We start from the raw sequence: 20,921 nt of genomic DNA, 5'->3' as shown, positions 1-20,921 counted from the left end.
CCCAGGGGACAGGAGTGGCACTAAACCAGACCCTGCTGGCACCGAGTTGGGGTGACGGGCAGGGACAAGTCCCCACAGGTCAGGACGTGCAGGTGAGGGGTGGCTGAGCCTGAGCCAGAGCCACTTTCCGGCCCCACCGGCTGATCCTGCTCACCCTGCGGCCGCCATGGATCAGCCCGTGCTGTCTCAGGATGATCAGGGAGTTATTTATGTGTATTTCCCTGTGCGGGGACTGTACATATTGCAGCCCCAAGCACCTCCAAACCCTGCTCCTGCCTCCCACCGCCGCCGAATTCTCCTCTGAATCCCCAGCTCCCGGCCTCGGGGAGCCCCGCCACGCCCCATTAACTGCTGTTCCTGAGGGCTCTGGAGGTGACAAACACCCGCTCGTAATTAGCCAGGTGGCCCTTCCAATCACCCAACAACCTGAGCTGACTCAGAGGATCGGGTTTCCCCTTTCCCAGGGAAATTAGCAGGAATTAGGCACCCAAATCCCAAACGCAGCTTCGCGGGGCTCGGTGGCAGTGCCAGAACGCAGGGCAGGGCAAGATGTGTGCCAGCCAGGGCCACCCTCTGGGCTCCCATGTCTCCCCCGGATACTTTTCCGGAGAGCTGATCAGCACCTGGAGTTCTGAGGAGCCCAAGGAGCTGGGGGTGATTCCAAGCACCTTTTTTTTTCAGGGCACCTTCCAGAGGTGCAGCTTTTCCCAAGCACTGGGTACCCATTTCTCCATCAGGACTCCTCCCGGGCCTGAAATATTGGCTAAATAAATCGAGATATGAAATAATTCATGTGTGCACCCCCCATCTGCAGCTCGTGCACCCCACGGCGCTGGCCCGGGGCTGCGTCCTGCGAGCCCCGGGCTCAAAGCAGAGGCATTAAGCGTGTGAGTTATCAGGTGGTTTAGGAATTTGTCCCCAGAACAGGGCTGCGGGTAAACGCTGCCCTGGTGAGAGCTCAATCTGCTCCAGGGGTGAGAAGGAGGAAGGAGCCATTTAATGAAATTAACAGGCCTGGTTTGGGGTGGGTCCGGGGCTGTTTGGCCACATGGGGCTTCCTCAATGGGGCCATCGGGGAAACAAAGCCGGGAGGGGAAACAAAGGCCACGTCCCTGTCCTGGCCCTCCCGCGCCATGGCCGGCCAGCCCCGTGAGCCGCCGGACCGGGACATCCCAGTTCGCATCCCGGAGGAGTTCCCAGCTTGTTCGGGACACCGGGACACCGGGACTGCAGGGCTCGGTGCGGTGCCAACCCGGCACGGCACAGGCTGCTCCGCCGTGCCCCGCGTTGGGCTCAGCTGCGATGGGGGGATAATAAATCATTTGTTTCCCTGTTTCCAGCCATTTTCAGCTTCTGCTCTGGCTGCAGAACCCAACCGCAGGCTGGGGGAGCTTGCCCGGTCCTGCTCCCAAGCCCATTCGGCCACGAGCTGTAAATCAGGAACCAAACTGCAGAAACAAAAGTGAAAATGTTCCTCCCGGACTGCAGTCCTGGGCCCAGCCCTGGGCTCTGCTCCAGCCCAGTTTTTTTCTGTTTTCCCCTCCTTGCACGCGGTTGTGTTCCTGTACCTGGCTGCTGGGCCATCTCCCCACCTCTCTTTAGCTCTGGGGCACCACTGCAGCTCTAGTTTTCTTTAAAAAAGAAAAGTGATCACCCCACGGGTGAACCCAGTGCAGGGAGGCTCCAACATGGGCTCGGAGAGTGGGGAGCTGCCAAAATTTTCAGGGATCAAAGCAAAGCTGAGCAGCCCCGGTTGTTCACATCGCTCAGGCTGCTGCCATTCACCAGCACCGCAGAGTAAATAACGAGGGATATTAATAACAACGAGCCTCTGCCAGGACACAAACCAAGTTCCTCATCGGGAAGCCTGAGCAGCAGCGTTGGGGTAAAATGCACCCTGACACATCCAAACCCAGGCCAGGTCTGCCCACATGTGGGGAAATGCTAATCTCAGCCAAAAAAAGGATATTTAGGGTCTACAAACAATCCCTTGCTGGACACAAGGCCCTGGGATGGGGGAGATCCACCACAGCTTGGATCAGGAGCTGCGCAGGGGTGCAGGCAGGGGGGTGCCTGCTCTTCCTGCAGGTGTTTGGGAACAGGAACCCTCTTGCAGGAGGGTTCTCCCCCCTCTTTGCTTTCGTTTTTTTAGTTGTCAGAAAGGGACACTGCTCCGATTGTGGTTTAGGCAGAGAAATTTGCAGGGGATTTAAAAATTCCAAATAACAATTAGCAGAAACAAGTGCCCCAAGCCTGGCTGGGTTTGGTTTGTTTTGCATCACCAACCTTCCCTGCCAGAGCAGTTTTGCACAGACAGATGTTGATACTTTCACATTTCATCTCTTTTTTTTTTTTTTTCCCCAATAAAAACTTGCCTGAAACTTAAATCCAGCAGTCTGAAGTTCAGATCTTCACTTTAGAGTTCAACTCTTAGAGTCAGGATGGTCAAAAGCACCTAAACCAGAGTTCCCATGAGACTTGTGATTGTTGTTTTCACAGGAATTTGCAGAAATTTCGCACAACCCCATCACACAGGGGACCCTGAGCTCTGGATTTCCTGGTACCACAAGACCCCAAATGTCTTAGAAACACTGCCCTGACACAGAGGGGACCTGGGTTTTGGGGTACCTCACTGGAGAGCTGATGCCAGACTGACCCAGACCACTTCCAAACCCACCAGAGGAATTCTGAACAAAGCTCTTTACTGCAGACTGAGCCCAGCACCTGCTTAAAGCCCAGGAGCGCCTCGGAGCCGCTCACCAGCCCCCCAAACCCCACTGCACCGAGCAGGACCTGCTCCCGCACCAGCCTCCCCTTTCGGCAGTGGTGCTACAGTAACACGTTAAACAAATATCGAGACACGATCCAGGCAACCCTGGGGAGAGAGCCTCCACTGTTGGTGCCTCCAGATGAGGACCAGAAGCTTTTGTGGGGGTTGATTTGGTGAGGAGGCAGCAAGCAGAAGAAGCACCGTGCTTTGGCCATCGGCCCACGGCCCGGCCCCGGCCGGTGATCGCCCGGCAATCGGGGACACCAAATCCCCCACGCCAGCTCAAAATACAGAGAGGGGAGAGCCGCGGCTGTTGCCTTGGGGGGGTCACCCATCGCGGGGTCACCCAGCCGGGGGTAGCCGCGCCCACCGCACGGCCCCAGCCGGGAGCATTCCCGGGGCGGGAGGACGAGGGTGGCTCAATCCACCCCGGCGCTGCCTCCAGCCTCCCGAGGGACCCTCCATCCACCCCCGGGGACCCTCCGCCGGGCAGGGCCGGGGCGCAGCCGCCGCCGCAGCCCTTTGAACGGCCCTATCGCTCCCGGCCGCGCCGCCCCGCGCCGCCCCCGCCGTGATGCGGCCCCGGCTCCGCCTCCCCCGCTCCGCCGGCGCTGGGAGCTCCCTTCGCCTGTTTGCCCTTATTTAATTTCGAGTGTGATTTTGCTATTTTTAGCAGCTGGATCCCCTCCAGTAAGGCTAGGAGCTCGCTCCGGTTTTTTTTTTCCCCCCCTCTCCCCTCCTTTCCCCCCCCTCCCCCTTTTTTTTTTTTCTCTCGTTCCCTGCAAATGATTTTGACCCAGCTTCCTTCCTCCTGGAGCAATTTTTTTTCCTCTCTCTTTATTATTTATATAAATACGCGGGGCCTGGCGGGGCCGGGGATGCGGGGCTGAGCCGCAGCCTCTCTCTTCTCCTTGCAGATCCGCAGTCGCCGCGGGCGGGGGGTCCCTTCGCTCCGCCACACAGACCCGCCGGGAAAAACAAAACCATCAAACCGCCCCCAAAACCCACCCCGAACACCCGGCTCCGGGATCAAGCTGACTGTGAGTGCCACCTTCCTCTTCTTTCTGCTGCGGGGGGCGCGGGGGGCCGGGGCTCCGCTCGCCCTCGCCGCATGCGGGGCACGGTCGGCCCCGGGGTGTCGGGGTTTGCAGGGACGCGGGTGCGCGCGGCTCGCGGTGCCTCGCTTTATTATTGGTATTAATTATTGTTAATAGCAGGGTGATGCACCTGGCGGGCCGCGGCGGAGCGGGGGGGGGCGGGCGGGGGTCCCTGGTGCCGCTGCTCCCACCGCCGAGCGACTTTGCTCCACTTACTCGGTTGCGGGTGATGCAAACGCCCCGCACGGCGCCCGGGGGCCCGCACGGCCCCGGGACAGCCCTGGGACAGCCCGCGGGGCCGGGACCATGCAAGGTGCGTGGGGCCGCGGCCGGTGCACGGGCGTGGGAGCGGGACCCGGGCGTGGGGCTGGGGCGGCGTGAGGTGCGTGGGGCCGGTGCGAGGCCAAGCCCGCTTCACGGGGAACGCGCACACGCGGGTCGGGGCGAAGTTGCGGTGCTGGGGCTCAGCTGCCCCCCGGATGGTGCCCCCGCACCCCCGCCAGCCCCGCACCCCGCCAGCAGCGCTGGCTCCACGAGGGGTTTTATTACCCCCCCCCCCCCCCAGGACAGGGGCTTCACAAAGCCCTGATGGTGCCCTTCCTGCCTCTTTTCTTTCTCCTCCACCTCCCTCCTTCCTTTCCTTTATCACTTCCTTTTATTATGCATCCCAGGAAGGAAGGGGGGGACTTTCCTCAATGGCAGCCCCGGGGGGGCGTTCAGAGCAGCCCCATGGCGGGTCTGTGCTGAGGAGGAGCCCGCACATCCCTCCCGGCCCGCACCCCTGCCCAACAGGCTCTTCAACTTCTGCTCCACGATTCCTTCCCCTCCTCCTTCCCCATCCCTCTGCCAGGAGGTGCGGCTGGGATCCTTCTCCAGCTGCCATCAGGCTGGATTTTCTGGGCGTGAAGAGATTTTTTTGTTTGTTTGTTTTTTGGTTGTTTTTTTTTTTTTTTTTTTTTTTGTAAGATCTAAGCCCCCGCCTGTCTCCCCGCTTCTCCTGGGCCAGTTTGTTTAATCTAAGAGTAGGTGGCAGGAGCGGGGGATTTATGGGGTTATCTGCATGGAGCAGCGTAAGCCAGCGCAGGCGGCTGGGAAGGCAGGACCAGGCCCAGGAGCAGCCGGGAGCATCGCTCCGAGGGGACAGGTTGGCCCTTGTGCAACCCAGAGGTGGCTGCTTGAGGACGGCCCAGCTCATGCTGTGGAGCAGAGGGAGCAATGGGGCTGGGGGAGGAGAGCCCAGCAGCTCAGCATCCATAGGGATGGAGAGGGGAGGAGGTTTCCTTCCCCCAGCTCCATCAATCGAGAGGCAGATGTGGCCCCTCCACCTCCAAACCGTGCAGAGATGTTCCCCCCCCCAGCCGCGGGGAGCCCGGCAGCCCCTGCCCGCGTCCCCCACTGATTCCTCCCTGCCTGGAAAGGTTTCTCCCTCAGCTGCTTCCTCTCCTCCATGGCAACCCAGCTGCTCCCTCCCTCCCTCCATGGCTCTGATGCGTGTGAGCAGGGCCGGAGCTGCTCCCGCCATGTGCCCAGCATCGTCCCACAGGCTCGGAGCACACCCCGGGCCTGGCAGGTGCTGCCGAGCCTGGGGCATTGCAAGGAGCTGGGGCTGCTCTCGGGAGCAGGGTGTTGGCTGGGAAGGTGCTGGGCTTGGAGAGAAGCATCCCCCATTTCCAGTATCCTCCTCCCAGCCTCCTCTGCCAGAGCAGGGCACGGCACGGAGCCCCCACAGCTCTGGAGCACCTGGGGAGGGCTCTGAGGTGCTGGAGGGAAGGGCAGGATGGGCAGGATGGATGGGTGGGATGAGGAGGAATGTATGGGTGGGATGAAGAGGGATGGGTGGGATGTGCACGTGCTTTCCCCAGCACCAACTTCGCAGCAGCTGCTGCTTTCGGGGGCGGGGGGCGGAGGACCCAGTGGCACCCCCGTGCCATGGAGGGTTCCCTTGGCATTCCCAGCTGGAGCTGCTGTGTGGGGCCTGGTCCCTCCTCTGGAGGGAGGAGAGCGCAGCAGGGTGGGGGCCATGCTGGGCCCATCTGTTTCCAGCTGCAGGAGGGGGCACAGAGCAGCTCGAGGCTGTGCTGCCTCTGACAGAGATTGACTTAAAAAGAGACAAAACCCCATCCCAGGCCGACCAGCAGCCGGCCCTTTGCTGGCCTAAATCTAAACCATGCTTCTTTTTTCTCCTAAGAGACTCCTTGAAGGGCTCTGGGATGCTGTGAGTAATATTTTCGGGGTGTTTACACTACGGCATGGTTTCTGTCTCCCAAAAAAAAAAAAAAAAAAGACTCCGAGGGTGGTTTTTGTTGTTGTTGTTCTGCACTCATGAGTCACTTCCAGAGGGGAGCAGGAGCTGACGCCTGTTTTTTGAAAAGGCTCAGAGGTCTGAGTGTGGCTCCTCAGGCTGCATGTCCTGCCCACACCCTCCCCAGTGAGGCTCAGTGTCCCAGTGGGCTCAGCACCCTCTGCCCCCCCCTCGGCTGCTCCAACACCATCAAATCGGGACCAGTTCCTCAAAACTGAGCATTATTACCTCAGAGGTAGGAGGGTGCCTCCATCAGCACACACAGACCGGGCACACAGCCTCGGACCTGCCTCTGTTCCTGCTGGGAAGCCTCACATCGCCACTCTGGGCAGGTGTCCCCAGCATGGCCACGGTCACCCGGCCCCGTGTGGGGTCACCAGCAAGCACCAGAGCTGTGGCTGCAATCCTGCCCCTTCCCACCCTTCCTCTGGGCTCCTGGGCTGGGAGCCGGGCATGGAGCCACCCCCACAGCTCTGGAAAAGCAGGTTTTCCCTGTGCCCCTGGGAAGCTGCAAGGTGGAGAGGGGAAGATGGAGCTTTTTCCTTTGTGTGATTGCTCCAAGGGCAAGGGAGAGCTGCCCAGCCCTTTGGGACATGTACAGGGGAGGTGACAACGCAGTGTCCCCCGGTCAAGTGCAAGGCAGTGCCTGTCCCTAATCCCAGCCAGGTGGCCGGACTGGGGCAGGGGTGCAGCACCCACCCTGGGTGCAGCAGTGCAGAGAGTGGGGTGGAGAGCAGGACTGTGGGACCCTGAACCCTGCTCCAGGGCCCTGGCACCCCCCTGGGGACACCCAAGGTCCCCAGTGCCTCCATTCGTCCTGTCTCAACTCACCAGCGCCAGCATCTGGGATTTCAGATTAAATCAGGAGCCACTCTCCTCTTTCTGAGGAAAGGGGCCAGGCTCTGCAGGACGGGCTGGCCAAGCTGCTGCTCCCCAAACACCTGGGGGGACCCCGGGAGCTGCCTGAGCACTGGGCACTGCCTGGTTCTGCAGGGTGGCCATGCCATGGGCTTGGGGCACTGCCCTGCAGCCAGTGCATTTTGCTCCCCAGCCAGTGCCAGGAGGATGCAGGGGGCATCTCCCCTGCCCCAGGGTGAGGGCTAGGGGGTGGCATGGGGAGCCAGAGCCGTGGCTGACTGACCTTCCTCTCTCCTACTCCACTGCTGCTGGGACAGACGATGAGTGAATCCAGCGCCAAATCCAGCCAGCCCCTGGCCTCCAAAGGGGAGAAAGACGTGTCAGAGAAGAGGGGCCGAGGGCGGCCCAGAAAGAAGCCGCAGGTACGTGGGGAAGGAAGGGCTGGGCAGCTGTGAGGAAGGGGGGGCTGGACACCCCCAGGGTATGGGGCAGTAGGAAACCCCCCCCACACCTACACCCCTAGGCTGGGGACACCCCCAGTGCAGCCCCTTTACCCTTTGGGCAGGGTCTTCCCAGGCTCACCAGCAGCAAGACCCTCCTGGGGGGCTCCAGAGCCCCCCCAGCTCTGCAGGACCCCAGAGCTCCTGGCCCCGGCTCTGCTGCCCCTCCCCAGGCCCTGCTGAACCCGCCTTTGCAGACGGGCTAATTAAAGCCCCATTAGCAAAAGCTGCTCAGAGAGATAAGATGCTGCTGGAGCCTTTATAGTACCAAACCCCGCTCAGCCCCCCCGAGGCAGGTGGGGCTTGTGCACATCGTTTTCCTGCAGAAAAGGTGATTTGTGGCTTCCCTGACACTTCCTCGGCTGCGGCACCAGCAGCAAGCGGGGTCTGGGCTGAAGGGCTGTGGGGACCGTCCAGCTGAGCTAAGTGGGTGATGCTGGGAGTGGAAAAGGTCACGTATGCCCGGCTGAAGGACACACAGGAGCCTGTGCCTGGCGTCTGACCGCCAATCCCAGTGTGACCAGTGCTCCCAGTACCACATGCAAGAGCATCTCTGCCCTGGCAGGGTCTGCTGGGGACAGTGGGACTCCCAGGCTGGAGCATCCCGGGGTGCACTGGAAGCCACTCTGGGCATGCAACCCCCTCTGCTCTCCCTCCAGCAGGAGCCCAGTGAGGCCCCGACCCCCAAGAGACCCCGTGGACGGCCGAAGGGCAGTAAAAACAAGGCCACCCCAAAGGGCAGGGTAGGTACCCGGGGATGGGGCTGCTGCAGCTGGGTGCTGGTACCACAGGTCTGGTTTGAGCTCAATTATGGACAATTCTGGGCAGATCTGTCTCAGAGGTGGGGATGGGGGGGAATCTGGCCCAGGGAGGGTGGGGGGAGCCACAGGCCGTGTGTGTCAGCACCAGGACACCCGAGATAAACCTGTTTGCAAAACACGCGACTCACATCCTGTACCCACCTCGTGACTCACGGGGCATCCCGGGGCCGGGGGGGTCGGGGGGCTGGCAGCAGCACCCCAGGAGATGCCACTGGGGTGATGAATCCGGCAGTCACGGGTGGGAGGAAGGGGAACACCACCCACCCCCACCAGCATCCTGGGGACAGCCTGACCAAAATGCCTTTTTTTGCTGTGCTGGCTCAGAAAGCTGCAGTCACACCAGGGAGGAAACCTCGAGGGCGACCCAAAAAATCGGTAAGCGGGCTTTTCCCTTCCCCATCCACCCTGGCAGGGCACTGGGCACTTCAGGGGTGCAGCAGCTCCTCAGAGAGCCCCATGAGTGCAGGGTGGATGTTGTCGGGTTGTAGGAGCACAGAGCAGTTGAGCGAGTAGGACACGGCACTGGGTGGGCTCTGAACCCCTGAGGGCTGGGGGTCTGAGGAGTCCTGGCCCCCCCATCTCCCAGTGGGCCCAAGAGCGGCGTTGGATGGCTGGTCCTGCCCTGGGGACACGCTGGCACAGCCTGCCCGGGTCCCTGCACGGCGTTCCTGCAGCCTGCGGGCGCAGCCGCCCCCTCTCTTCCCTGAGCTTTCCCTCCCCCATTCCATTTTTTTCTCCTTTCCCCCTCGGTTCGCAGCTCAGGCGGGTGCCAGGTACCCGGGCGGTTTCATCTCCCTTCCCTGCCTGTCCCAGATTTTGCTCCTCCTTTTCCCACTGAAATTCCTTGCGGAGCCGAGGGGTTGAGACCAGCCGGTGCTGCAAACCCGGGCTCGCGTCCTGGGGTCTCCTGTGCCGGATCCACAGTGCCAGGGGTTGTTTGGGGACCCCAGGGCGGGCAGCCAGCGGCGGGGGCCGGGGGGGTGGGTGTGGGAGGAGCCTGTCCTGTGCCAGCGGGGCCGTGCCGGGGACACGATGTCCCGCTCTGGCAGGCGCGGTGGCGTTTTTGTGAATGAAGCGGGAGGAAGCGGGGGCCGGTGTGACTCAGGCTCACTCAGCCCTGAGTCACCGCCGCGTGCGGGGTCACGGCCGCCCACCCCGGCGTGGGGGCTGGACAGGGACACCCGGGGCTGGACACGGACAGGCTGCCACCACCCCCCGGTGGCCACTAGGGACCGCGGACCCGCACTCAGAGGTGTTGCGCACCCAGGGTGTGTGGTCTCCCCTCCTCACTGCGAGCCCACCCGGAGGGCTTCTCACCTGGGATTTAATCTCCAAGCTGGAGCCAGGGCCAGTCCTTTAATCCAGGAGGGTGCCGTGCCTCAGTTTGCCTCGTCGCACAAGGGGTGCGATGTGCCTGGTCAGCCCTTCGTCCAGGGGCAGTGGAGTGGGGCTGCACTCCCTGACGCCCCCGGCCACGCTCCCTTGCCTTGCAGCAGCAGGACGAGGAGGAGGTGAACATTTCCCAGGAGTCATCCGAGGAGGAGCAGTGACACCTCCCGAACCGGCGCTACCTCATCGCCCGACAGCCCCGCGGCAGCCGGGGGAGAGGGACGGGGAGAGACCCACGGTGCCGCCCTGGCTTCCTCCTCCTCCTCCCTCCTCCGCTCCCTCCTCACCCTCAGACAACGGCAGCACTGGAAAATGGCCCAACCCGGGCGGCCCCCGCAGCCCCCGCCCGGGAGGGGCACCTGGCCCAGCTCCCCCTCCCCAGCCCCGGGGTTCAGGGTAGCCCCACTGGAAAGGGGGGTCGTGGCAGAGAGCCGGGGCTGGCACCCCCCACCTTCGCTGCCCCCCATGCAGTGATCTCGCCCCGCCAAAGTGGGTGCTGGCTGCCCCCCCCCAGCACTGGGCTCTGCCCTGGGGCCTCTGCAGGGAAGAGATGGGGGGGCAGTGAATGTGAGACCCCCCCCAAATGCATTAGACCTTTGCTCTGGCCTGCTGCTACCCTGGGCAACCCCGCTTGTCCCCCCAGTCCGGGGTGACTGCACTGTGTGCGGGAGCAGCTCCCGCGGCACTGCCGGGGCCCGGTGCCCATCCCTGGGGTGCCAGTCCCCGAGGGTGCCAGTCCCCAGGGGTGCCCGAGCAGGGCTGGCTCTGGGCAGCCCTTTCCTCATAGGTTCTGGTATATATATATTTTTTTTTTTAGTACTTTTTTTCCTTTCATTCACAACTACCTCTGGATATTTAAGTTCCACTCTCTGAACTCACAGATGTGCTGCTGCGCTGCCGGGGCACCGTGGGCTCGGTGGTTCCTGTTTTCGGGGTGTTGCTGGGGGCCGTGGGGTGTTTTTTTTTTCTCCCTCCCCTTTTTTTTGGGCTTCATTTTTCTTTTTTTTTTTTTTAAATTTTGAGGTCTAGTTTGCTCTGCTGCTTCAAGGGATCGAGGCTGGCAGGGCAGAGGGGAGGGGGGACCATGGGATGCTCCCCCCGCCCCTCTGCCCCGGCACGACGGCTGCAGCGGGACCGGAGGTCGGTGCCAGGCGGCCCCGGCAGGAGAGAATCGGGGTTTGGTTTGGGGTTTTTTTTGGTTCACTGTTAACGACCTTTTGGGTTCCTATTTGCAGTTACTTGAATAAAACATTTTATGGATGTTTGTGACGCCTCTGTCCCGGCTGGGTGGGGCAGGAGTGGCTGCTCCCAGGCCATCTCCTCCTCAGGGACATCTGTGCTGGTGGCAGCCACCAGCCATCCACGGAGATGAGCTGCTGATGGAAACACAAACAGGCAAAGCCCTGCTGCCCCCCAAACTCCCGCCCGAGGCCGGGAACCCCCAGCCCCACACGGAGCCTCGGGGCCAAGGCAGAGACACGTTTATTTACCCCATTTTCCCCCAGGCATCCCATCCCGGCACAGCCTGCTGCTCTCTGCCAGTCTGCCAGCCCCAGTGGGCCCTCCCAGAGCTTTCCAAGGGGCTGCTGGAGCAGTTCAAGCAAAAAAAGAAAAATGGCAAAACCAGGCACTGAGGTGGGAGATGTCCCATCTGGGTCAGTGCTCAGATGTGGGGGCAGCAACTGTGGCATCGTGGCACCACCGCGGGCACATCGTGCCTGTTCAGTGCTGACAGTGTCCTCCCTTCCCTCCCGCGGGCAGGATCCGGTCCCGGTGCTCCAGGCAGTGTCAGGCCCTCCAGTCCCTGCGCGGGGGCCGAGGGGGCGAGGGTCCCCCCCAGGCGGGCACCACCTGCAACACAGAGGGGCACACCTGCAGCCCAGGGCATCACGGCAGGGGTGGGGAGGCACCGCCCGTGCAACCCAACCCTCCCAAAAACCTCTGGATTACACCCAAAGCCTGACTCCTTCCAGGCTTGACTCAACGTTCTTGGAGGTCTTTCCCAGCCTTAATGATTCCACGATTCCCACAGCTCCCCTCGGGAGAGGCACCTCACTTGCTGTTGCTTCCGTTTTTCATGGAAAAACGGGGAAAATGCCAACTCCCACCACAGCGACCCACCTGAGCCTCCTCAGCCTCCACCAGCAGCTCCTGCTCCGACTCGGGCGGCTCCTCAGCCGGGTCGTAGCTGTACATGGGCAGCAGCCGGTGCCGCAGCCGGTCGGACCTGGCGGGGGTCGGTGGTGAGCGCTGACCCCGCAGCCCGCCAAGGCCCCCAGCCCCGCGGCCCCGCTCACCTGCGCTTCTTCTTGACGTACATCACCTGCGGGGAAAGGCGTCAGCGGCGCGGGGCTCGGCGCTGGGCTTGGTGCCCCCCGGTCCCCCCCGCCCGCCCACCCACTCACCGCGGCCAGGAGGGCGCCGAGGAGGGTGAGGAGGAGGAAGGGCCCCAGCACGGAGCCCACCAGCGAGTCGCCCGCCGCGCCCGGGGCCGTGGGGGCCGTGGTGTTGCTCATGGCCCAGCGCCGGCTCCTGCCCGCATGGGGACGCGCGTGTCCGGCCCCACGGACGGGAGCTCTGCAACCCACAGCCGGCCTTGGGAATGACCCCCGGTCCGGGAATGACCCTCCCACCCCGGGAATTCACCGTCCGGGAATGACCAGCGCTCAGGTAATAACCCACATCCCGCCCGGTAATAACCAATACCCGGTAATGATCCCCCGCCCGGTAACAACAACCCTGGAGGGGCTCACCCCGCACCCCCCTTCCTGCAGAGCTGGGGCTGGGGGGGGCTCCGCCTCCACCAGCGGGAGAACCGGCGGGACCCCCGCACTGGGCTCTGCCCGGGACACCCCCGTACCGCCGACCCCCACCCCAATTCCCCCCCCTCTTCCCCCTCGTCCAGTTCGGGATCCCCCGGGCTCTCCCCTCCCCCTCGCCCCCCCCCCACTCCGGGGATCCCCGCGCGCGCCACGCCTCGCCCCGCCCACCTGCGCGCGCCGCCCGCACCCGGAACCCATGCGGCGCGTGACAAGCGCGGGGCGGGGCCGAGCGCGCGCGGGAGGGGGCGGGGCAAGGGGCGAAGGGGCGGGGCTTGGGGCGGGGGTGGTGGCGGAGCGCGGCCGGCAGGGGGCAGCAAAGACGGGGCGGGAAACGCGTGAGGGGAGAAAAGGGAAAAGGGCGAAGAAACGCGGGGAAAACGGAATAGCGAGGGACCGGCAGAGGGAGGAAGGGAAAAAACGGGGAAAAAAACGGGTCAAAAGAAGAAAAGACCCCTGGAGGGGGGGGGCACAAGGAAAGGCGAGCAGAGCGGTGGGCGGGCAGATGGAGGGAGGGAGGGGGGAGTTGCACATCTGGCCAGGTGAGTGCACAGCTGGGGGTGTGGGCGGGAGAAGGGACAGAGGGGATGCATGGATGGATGGATGGATGGACGGAGGGATGGAGATGCAGGTGTGGTGTGGTGTGAGACAACCGGCCCGCGGGGCTGGGGCTGGCGGGGCTCCCAGGGGTGCCAGGAACACGGGCAGGGTCATCCACATCGGGGGCTGCTGTGGGTCCCTGGCCAGGGGCTCCTGCTGTGGCTGCTCTCCCCCAGGCTGGACCCAGGGGCTGCAATGGTGCCAGCGGTGTCACCCACGGTGCTGGCAGAGCCCCAGCCTTGATCCTGGCCGAAGGGCTAATCCGCTTTGCCCACAGGGACCAGATGGTCCCACTAAGTGGGTCAGGCAGGAGCGGGGGACACCAGGGAGCACCGGGTCCTGCTGCACTTCCCAACAGCTACAAAAAATAATCCTCAAGTGGAATGAGGTGAACGAGGAGCCTAGACATGGCAGAGCTGGGGGGACACAGCCCCCGGACTGGCAGCGGGCCAGGGCTCAGCCACTCCAGAGCCTCCTGAGCTGGTGGGGAAGAGCAGCTCCTGGTCTGCAGCCTCTGGGATGAACTTGCCCATGGCACAGATGGTTGCACCCTGCCTGCACCCTGCCTGCACCCTGCCTGTACCCTGCCTGCACCTCTGTCTGCACCTCTGTCTGCACTGCTGCCTGCACCCTGCCTGCACCCTGCCTGCACCCTGCCTGCACCCTGCCTGTACCCTGCCTGCACCTCTGCACTGCTGCCTGCACCCTGCCTGTACCCTGCCCATACCCCTGCCTGTACCCTGCCTGCACCTCTGCACTGCTGCCTGCACCCTGCCTGCACCCTGCCTGCACCCTGCCTGTACCCTGCCTGCACCTCTGCACTGCTGCCTGCACCCTGCCTGCACCCTGCCCATACCCCTGCCTGCACCCTGCCTGTACCCTGCCTGCACCTCTGTCTGCACCTCTGTCTGCACTGCTGCCTGCACCCTGCCTGTACCCTGCCTGCACCTCTGCACTGCTGCCTGCACCCTGCCTGCACCCTGCCTGCACCCTGCCCATACCCCTGCCTGCACCCTGCCTGCACCTCTGTCTGCACTGCTGCCTGCACCCTGCCTGCACCCTGCCTGTACCCTGCCCATACCTCTGCCTGTACCCTGCCTCCACCTCTGCCTGCACCCTGCCTATACCACTGCCCATACCACTGCCTAAACCACTGCCTGTACCAGTCCCTGCACTGCTGCCCTCACCCCCTGCCCAGCCCATGCAGGGTTATTTTCTCCTCTCCAGCCCAGAAAAGGGCACCAGCTGTCCTGAGAGTGGCTGACAGCTGCTGTTCCCAGTGTCCTGTTGTCCCCAGGGGTCCCGCTGGCCCCACTAGCCCACACTGACCCCACTCTCCCCAGCAGTGGCACTGGTCTCATTGTCTGTGTTGACTCACCCTGCCCCAGGCACCCTTCCAAAACCAGCCCCAGCCCCCTGTTCACCACTGCAATGGGGGAACCACAGCGTGGGACAGGACCCCCAGCCTCCCAGCCCAGCACTGACACTTCAGGGGCCTTCCATGCTGCCGCCATCCACCGCTGCCCATCCCCTCCCAGCTGAACCCTGCTGTGCCATGGCTAAAAATAAATCCGTCAATTTCTAGGAAAGCTCCTTGGAGAGCATGAGCGAGTGGAAGCACATGGCCAGGAGGAGCATGCGTGGTCCAGGGGAAGCAGCATCCTTGGGAGCAGACCAGGGGGTCACCAAGCCTCTCCACATGGCCAGAGCCAGTCCAGGACACCTGCAGCATCCCCAGATCCCACGTGAACATCTTTTTCCCAATCCACTGCTTCCCAGAGCATCCAGATGAGGGAAAAAGGGGAGTCAAGGCTGGGGCAGCGCAGGACCTGCTCATCCCTGGAGAAATCTCCCCCTTGCTTACCCTGGGGTGGGGGAGGATGTCGGGGGGGCTGAAGGCAGCATTGCCACCCATCCTGGGGACAAGAAACCTTTGTGATCGGGGTGGAAGGGGCGTCAGCCAGGGGGGCAAAGCTGGAATAGCAACACGGGGTATCTATTTCTCCCCCAAACCCCGCTGTGAGACATCAGCCCCCTCCCCTGCACTGCCTGGCCCCCAGCACATAACTGGGGACAGCTTTGCTGAGCTGCTAAGCTCCCGTTTAAGCAGCTGAGAGCAAGTGGCCGGATTTCCAGCCAGCGCATCCCTCCGGCTGCTCAGTCGGCCAGAAATGCCGGGGTGGGGGCCGGGTGCCGCCGTCCCCGCGGGGGCACAGCCGCCCCGGCTCTGCCTCGCCGCTCGCCCGCTCAGGCATTAACGCCGCCGTCAGCACAGATTAATTCTGCCCTGGGCTCCGCGCCGCAGCTGCAACACGAGGCTCTTGAGCGCCAGCCCCCGTGTTTTCTGCAGGAGGAGCCTGGTCACATCCAGATCCCAAAGGGAATGTGCAAAGGCTCGCTTAGGGATGGGTCTCCACACCAGGACACGTTTGCTTGGCAGGGAAGTGCGGGAGCTCACCTTTCTGTGGCCGGGCTGGCAGTGCCAGCGGCACCACGCACGGCCTGGGGTGCTGGTGCTCTCCGTGAGGGCTCCTCCCGGCCTCTCACACAGCAAGGGGCTACTCCCACGGGAAGAGCTCTCAGGAAGGATTTTGTAAAATAGTTGGAAGCACATTCAGAGGCTCCACGAGGCTCTCTCCTTAAAATGCCCCTTTTTATTGCAGGGTGCCTGCCCCACCAGCGAACCCATCTCAACACCAGGCTGTTGGTGACATCTGTCCAGTTCCTCTTCCAGGCTGTGACTGTCCCAGGCCACTGCAGGGAGGGCTTTCTCCTTGGGTGACACTGTTGCCCAATCTCTGAGTTCACGTACGAAGGGACCAGAGCTGGGACAAAGAGACCAGGCAGGAGGCAGAGCCGTGTGAAATACTGGCGTGTTTATTGGTTGGCACTAGATTACAGCCCACACTCTCGGCAAACTGGCATCCACCAATTTAATTTTTTCAGTTTTTCACTCTTTTAAAGACAGTGACAGCCTCCCCCTTGCACACAACTCAACAGAGGAAACCCCTCATGACAGGACCCCGCCGCACCACCCGGCTCCACACAAGGAGAGCCCTCCGGCCTTTCTGGAGACACTGTGGATGAAAGGTCAGAATCACATGGGATGTCCTGCACCTGCCAGCCAGGACCGAGCAAGAGCAGGAGAACATCTGCATTATCCAGAGGTTCCAACTGAGACGGATCCCCAAAGGAAACAGAACGTGTTTTCTACTTCACACGTGTGACTTTGAACAAAGGTGGTGTAAGAACACATCAGTGAGAAAGAGAAAAGAGCATCCATTGCAACGCTCCATTTCCAAAGGGCCTTTGCTGTTGCAAAGTGTTTCTGCAAACTATTTAATTTGTTGTAACCTTCCCATGTGAAGTTCACCAGGAGATTAGAAACACCAAGTGCTGGAGGGAGGAACAGAGATCTGCAGCCAAGAAAATAAACCCAAACAGATTATAGGAATTACAAGTACAAAACCATCTTGAATTCACAGAGAATTGAGTATTTCACTTGCAACTCATTGAAAATTACTGAAAATATCAGGCCTTTTTAAATCCTAATAAAACAGCAAGTTTGTTCTCTCCATCAGTTTTCCTTCTGCAAACTTGCTGACACTTCCCTGGGAAAGCCAGGTGGCAGGAGTGGCACAAGAACCTCCATGAGACATCCCAGCTGACCCCAGCACATCCCAGCTGACCCCAGCACATCCCAGCTGACCCCACCATCACATGGAGCACAGCACCCAGGGATCCCTCACCAGGCTCTGTGGTTGCCATCGGCCCCCACCCCAGGCTGGACATTTCGATGACTTGGATCAGTACCTGGAAGGGCTCCGAACTCATTTTCCCTTGCACCTGGGTCAGTTCCACCCTCAGTTGTGGGGGTGAGGTCGAAGGTACCAGCTCAGACACAAACCAGAAACAGTCAAAGCCCTACAGCTCTGACCAACCATGGAGATTCCTTGTTTTGGGGAGGAATGGAGAAGCCTCAGGCAAACACACCCACGGACAGGATGTTGGACAATGGACCCTGGTCATTCATCCCTCAACCAGGGTCTGGGGCCCCGTTCTTCTGATTTGGGGGGGCTGCCAGGAACCCCCCATGTACACAGAGCTCATGGAAGGACTGAGCAGCAAAGGCAAAGTGATCATTCCAGATTTTCTGATTTAATAAATATAAAATAGGACACACAGGAAATTCAACAAACACTCTCAGACCTCCCCAGGTTCATTTCTGAGGCAATTCTAGAGCCGATTCATCAAGTATAACATCAAAATTCCCATCTTCCCAAAAAAAAAAAAAAAAAAAGAAAGAAAAAAAACCCTATGGACTAGCACCAAAGAGAGATTTATAAATCTCCTAAATACAACTTCAGTCCAGTTCAGTTTCTTTTTCACCAGCTACACCTTTGTTGCACACAGACCCCCTGACACCACCCCCAGCATAGCACTCCAGGATCTCGGCACCCCAGAGCAGCTGGGTTAGTTGATTCCAAGGTTAGGAAAATGAGGATCACGCCCTGTGTGTGTCAGGAGCTCAGGGACCAGCTGAGGGGCACTCAAGCCATGAGGTCACCACATCCCTGCAGGGCTGCAGCCACCAGATGATGCCATTACTGAGCAGGAGAATGGAGCCAGGAGGGGAAACCCAGCCTGGGAGCAAGACCAGAGCAGGCACTGCGTCACCCAGAGGGAAAAGCTCCTCACACTGCAACCCTGTCACTGCTTGGGGCAGGTTTGGCTGAAGATACAGCTCCAATCCTCCCCCAGCACCAGCCACAGGCTCCCCTTGGGGGGGTCCAACCCCAAACCAACCCCTCCCCAACGCCCAGTGTCCCCCCCCTATGCTCTGCACAGGGAGGGATGCTGCATCTGGCTGTGTGAAAGCACAAACATTTGGGATAAAACAGAGAGAACAGGCAGGAAACCTACAGCTCTTGTACAAGTGTTACTTGTTGGACCTGTGCAGCCTCCAGGATTTCATTCTCCGGGAGTGACCCGTGTGCTGGGGAATGCTGAACACAGCTTCTGCATGGAAAAGCTGAGGCAAAGGCCCAAAGCCCCTGCAAGATCCGGGAAGGGAACTGAGGATTCCTGACATTCCCTACTCACATTTTCAGCCAGAATACTTTGTGGCCACACAAGGGAAAAAGCAACACTTACAGATTCCAATCCCTTTTCGTTTTTCCCTTTACAGAGTTTTCTTTAAGGCACATTCCAGCTCAGGCTGAATGAGCTGCCTCAGTGCTCCACAGGAGAGTAGGGAAGAGCTCACAGCATCCATCTACACAGGAACAGAGCTGGTGGGAAAGCTGATCCTGCCATTCATTCCAGCTCCCACCAAACCCAGCTCCCACCTTGCCCCCAGCACCAGGGCAGACAGCAGGAGGTTTGGGGGGCCTTGATGTGCAGCCCTCAGGCTCTGCTCCCTTCCTCTGCTTATTCCCAGAACACCTCCACCTGGCTGAGCTGGAAGCAGACCAACCTGAGGAGATTGTCACCGTGTCCCCTCCCTGCTGTCACTGCCTCGGTCCTTGGGGGTTTTACAGCCTGAAGTTTAATGTGTTTTCAATTTGAAAAAAAATCTTTTTAGTTTGCACAGTGACTGTTAACTCCACATCCAGGGAATGTTCTGCCTAATGTTGTACCTGGAGAGGTGAATGCCAATGGGTCAGAATTCCCAGTGCCACAGCAGTTCTGAGCCAGGGTGTGCTGGCCCTGCTGACCATACTGAGTGTGAACAGCTCGGCCAGTGCTGCTGGGAAGTGGCAACACTGCCCTGAGATAGGGGAAGCACAGCTGTGACACTGAGGTTCCAACAAACCACTCAAACAATCCATCTTTGGGAAGCCACCAGAGGTACTTTAACATCACTGAATTCCAGATTTCAAGGAGAATGGGTAAAACCCCTCCCTTCTTTCACTCTTCTCTCCCAGGAAAAGGCAGCACCTCCCAGGCCCAGCAGTGGCCCAGCCAGCACCCACCACACAGCAGGGAAATCCCCCAATCCCCACCTGGGCTTACTCTGAACTGCAAAAGGGTTCTTCCCTTTGAAATGTGCCTTTGAACAACCTCAGTGTGAGCAAAGTCACATCTGAAACCCAAACCTGCCCAACAGCAACCACCTCAGCCAGGTGCTGTGTGGTTCCTGCCACACACGATTTCCAGGCTGCCAATAACCAAAGAACCAAAATCCCTTTTCCACAACAACAAATCCTTGTCTGGGAGACACTCCCCAAAGCCAGAGCCACACAATTCCAGCTCTGCTGAGTTTCATTACACTCAGCTCTCTCTGCAGAGGGGCGTCCATCTGCCTCTTTACACATCAGGTAGGACCACCAGAGAGATTTGGAATCTGACAATTCCTCCTGGAAGGATCCAGCAGCACTTGGACACACAGGTATTCCAGGGGTGTCTTCCTTTTCTCCTGCTCCCATGCTGGCGTCACCAAACTGGTGCAGAGTTCCCTTGCCCCTCACTGGTGTAGCAAGAGTGGGGCATCCTTGGACAATGACCACAGGAATGAAAAGCAACAAGGGAAGAAGGGACCCCATTAGCGACATCACTGTGCCCCTAAGGAGCTGCAGAGGGACCCCCAGGGCCCAGAGGTGATGAAAAGCAGCAGCCCCTCACCTGTGCCCCACTCATACCCCAAACCAGAATTGCAGACCTGCCATGACGGGGGGACCAAACAACTGCTGCACCTCGCTGGCTGTCTGGGGACATCCTGTGTCATACCCACCTCCCAGCAGTGCCCAGAAAGCACAGCCAGGCTGAGAGCCAGCTAAGAACTGCTCCCATGGGATGCTGAGACACTGCTCCACATAAGGTTCAGGCCAGCTGAGATTAAGAATCCCGCTATCCATCGCTACCAGCTCGGAACAGCACCAGTTCTAGCACGGCTGGGAGCCCCAGGCTCATCCCCTGGGATTCAGCACACTCAGGACAGTGGCCCCAACAGTGAGACTGAGCTGCACTGTCCAGGCTGCAGAACCAGAGCCATGCTCCCAGCAGCTCCCCTGTTCCTCACACAGACAGGGCGACTTGTCAGTCCCAAACCAATTAACACCAGTTTAGATAAAACCACTCCAGCTGCTGGGGTTGCAGCTGTACCAGCTCTAGAGAGAACCTCAGATGCTGAGGAAGTTGGGAATTGTGTGGTGCAGGGAGAGGTTCAGGGAGCACAGGGCTAAGGCCTGGTCTGAAATTTGCATCTCTTCAATCAAGGCTATTCCTGCCCCAGGAGCCATTTCCAGTTACAAGGCATAACATCAGCCACTCCGTGGTAACAGCATCAATCCATGCCACATTAGAACACTTTCTTGGCACAATTTATTTTTTCTGACCCAAACAAATAAGCCATTAGCAAGTCATTAACAATATTCTACCCTAAATTGTCAGTTTAACAGCCCTGTAAAAACATTTTTAGTTTAAAAACAAAAGTGTGCATGCTGCTGATATTAAAACTGCAGTTACTCTTTCAGGAGTACCAGCTGTTTTGTTGCAAAGCATTTCCAACATACTAATCTGTACAGTAGAGACCAAGACTCGTCAAAGGCAGTAGACGGCTGTGTCAGGTGCCTCGCAGGGTGCGGGGACAGCGACTCTGGGAATTTCTTGGACACTTCCAGACAGAATATTCAAGCCCTTTTGAGAGTTTGGTTCAGGCTGACCAGCACATAGTGAGAAAGGATTGTACATTCGTCTCTAAGTTGAAGTGAGCTGAACTGGTGTAATTTAGGCTCAATTCCAGATGCTTGGGTTTGAGCTACTC

The 20,921-nt window shown here is 60.1% G+C and overlaps 2 protein-coding genes across 4 annotated transcripts; one reads left to right on the top strand and one right to left on the bottom strand.

The window, feature by feature from the left end:
* The first annotated feature begins 3,385 nt into the window (after positions 1 to 3,385).
* Positions 3,386 to 11,006, top strand: HMGA1 (high mobility group AT-hook 1). 3 transcript variants are annotated; one of them, XM_082296055.1, is made up of 6 exons: positions 3,386 to 3,460; positions 3,688 to 3,810; positions 7,345 to 7,449; positions 8,187 to 8,270; positions 8,673 to 8,723; positions 10,761 to 11,006. In XM_082296055.1, exons 3-6 carry the CDS (start codon positions 7,348 to 7,350, stop codon positions 10,764 to 10,766), a joined length of 243 nt encoding a protein of 80 aa, XP_082152181.1. In that variant the 5' UTR covers positions 3,386 to 3,460; positions 3,688 to 3,810; positions 7,345 to 7,347; the 3' UTR covers positions 10,767 to 11,006. The 3 variants fall into 3 exon arrangements, with proteins under 3 accessions (XP_082152181.1, XP_082152180.1, XP_082152179.1); XM_082296054.1 differs by lacking the exon at positions 10,761 to 11,006 and adding an exon at positions 9,842 to 10,753 and having other exon boundaries at positions 8,190 to 8,270; XM_082296053.1 differs by lacking the exon at positions 10,761 to 11,006 and adding an exon at positions 9,842 to 10,753.
* A 217-nt stretch (positions 11,007 to 11,223) lies between these two features.
* On the bottom strand, positions 11,224 to 12,743 carry SMIM29 (small integral membrane protein 29). Its single transcript, XM_082296045.1, has 5 exons — positions 12,728 to 12,743; positions 12,143 to 12,314; positions 12,035 to 12,060; positions 11,859 to 11,964; positions 11,224 to 11,588 (listed from the first exon to the last, which is right to left on the bottom strand). The coding sequence occupies exons 2-5, from the start codon at positions 12,251 to 12,253 to the stop codon at positions 11,526 to 11,528; spliced, it is 306 nt and encodes a 101-aa protein (XP_082152171.1). The 5' UTR covers positions 12,254 to 12,314; positions 12,728 to 12,743; the 3' UTR covers positions 11,224 to 11,525.
* Positions 12,744 to 20,921: the final 8,178 nt, after the last annotated feature.

The sequence above is a fragment of the Coloeus monedula genome, assembly GCF_965178545.1.
Source record: "Coloeus monedula genome assembly, chromosome: 23".
NCBI lineage: Eukaryota > Metazoa > Chordata > Aves > Passeriformes > Corvidae > Coloeus > Coloeus monedula.
This window is presented reverse-complemented; position numbering and strand designations above follow the sequence as displayed.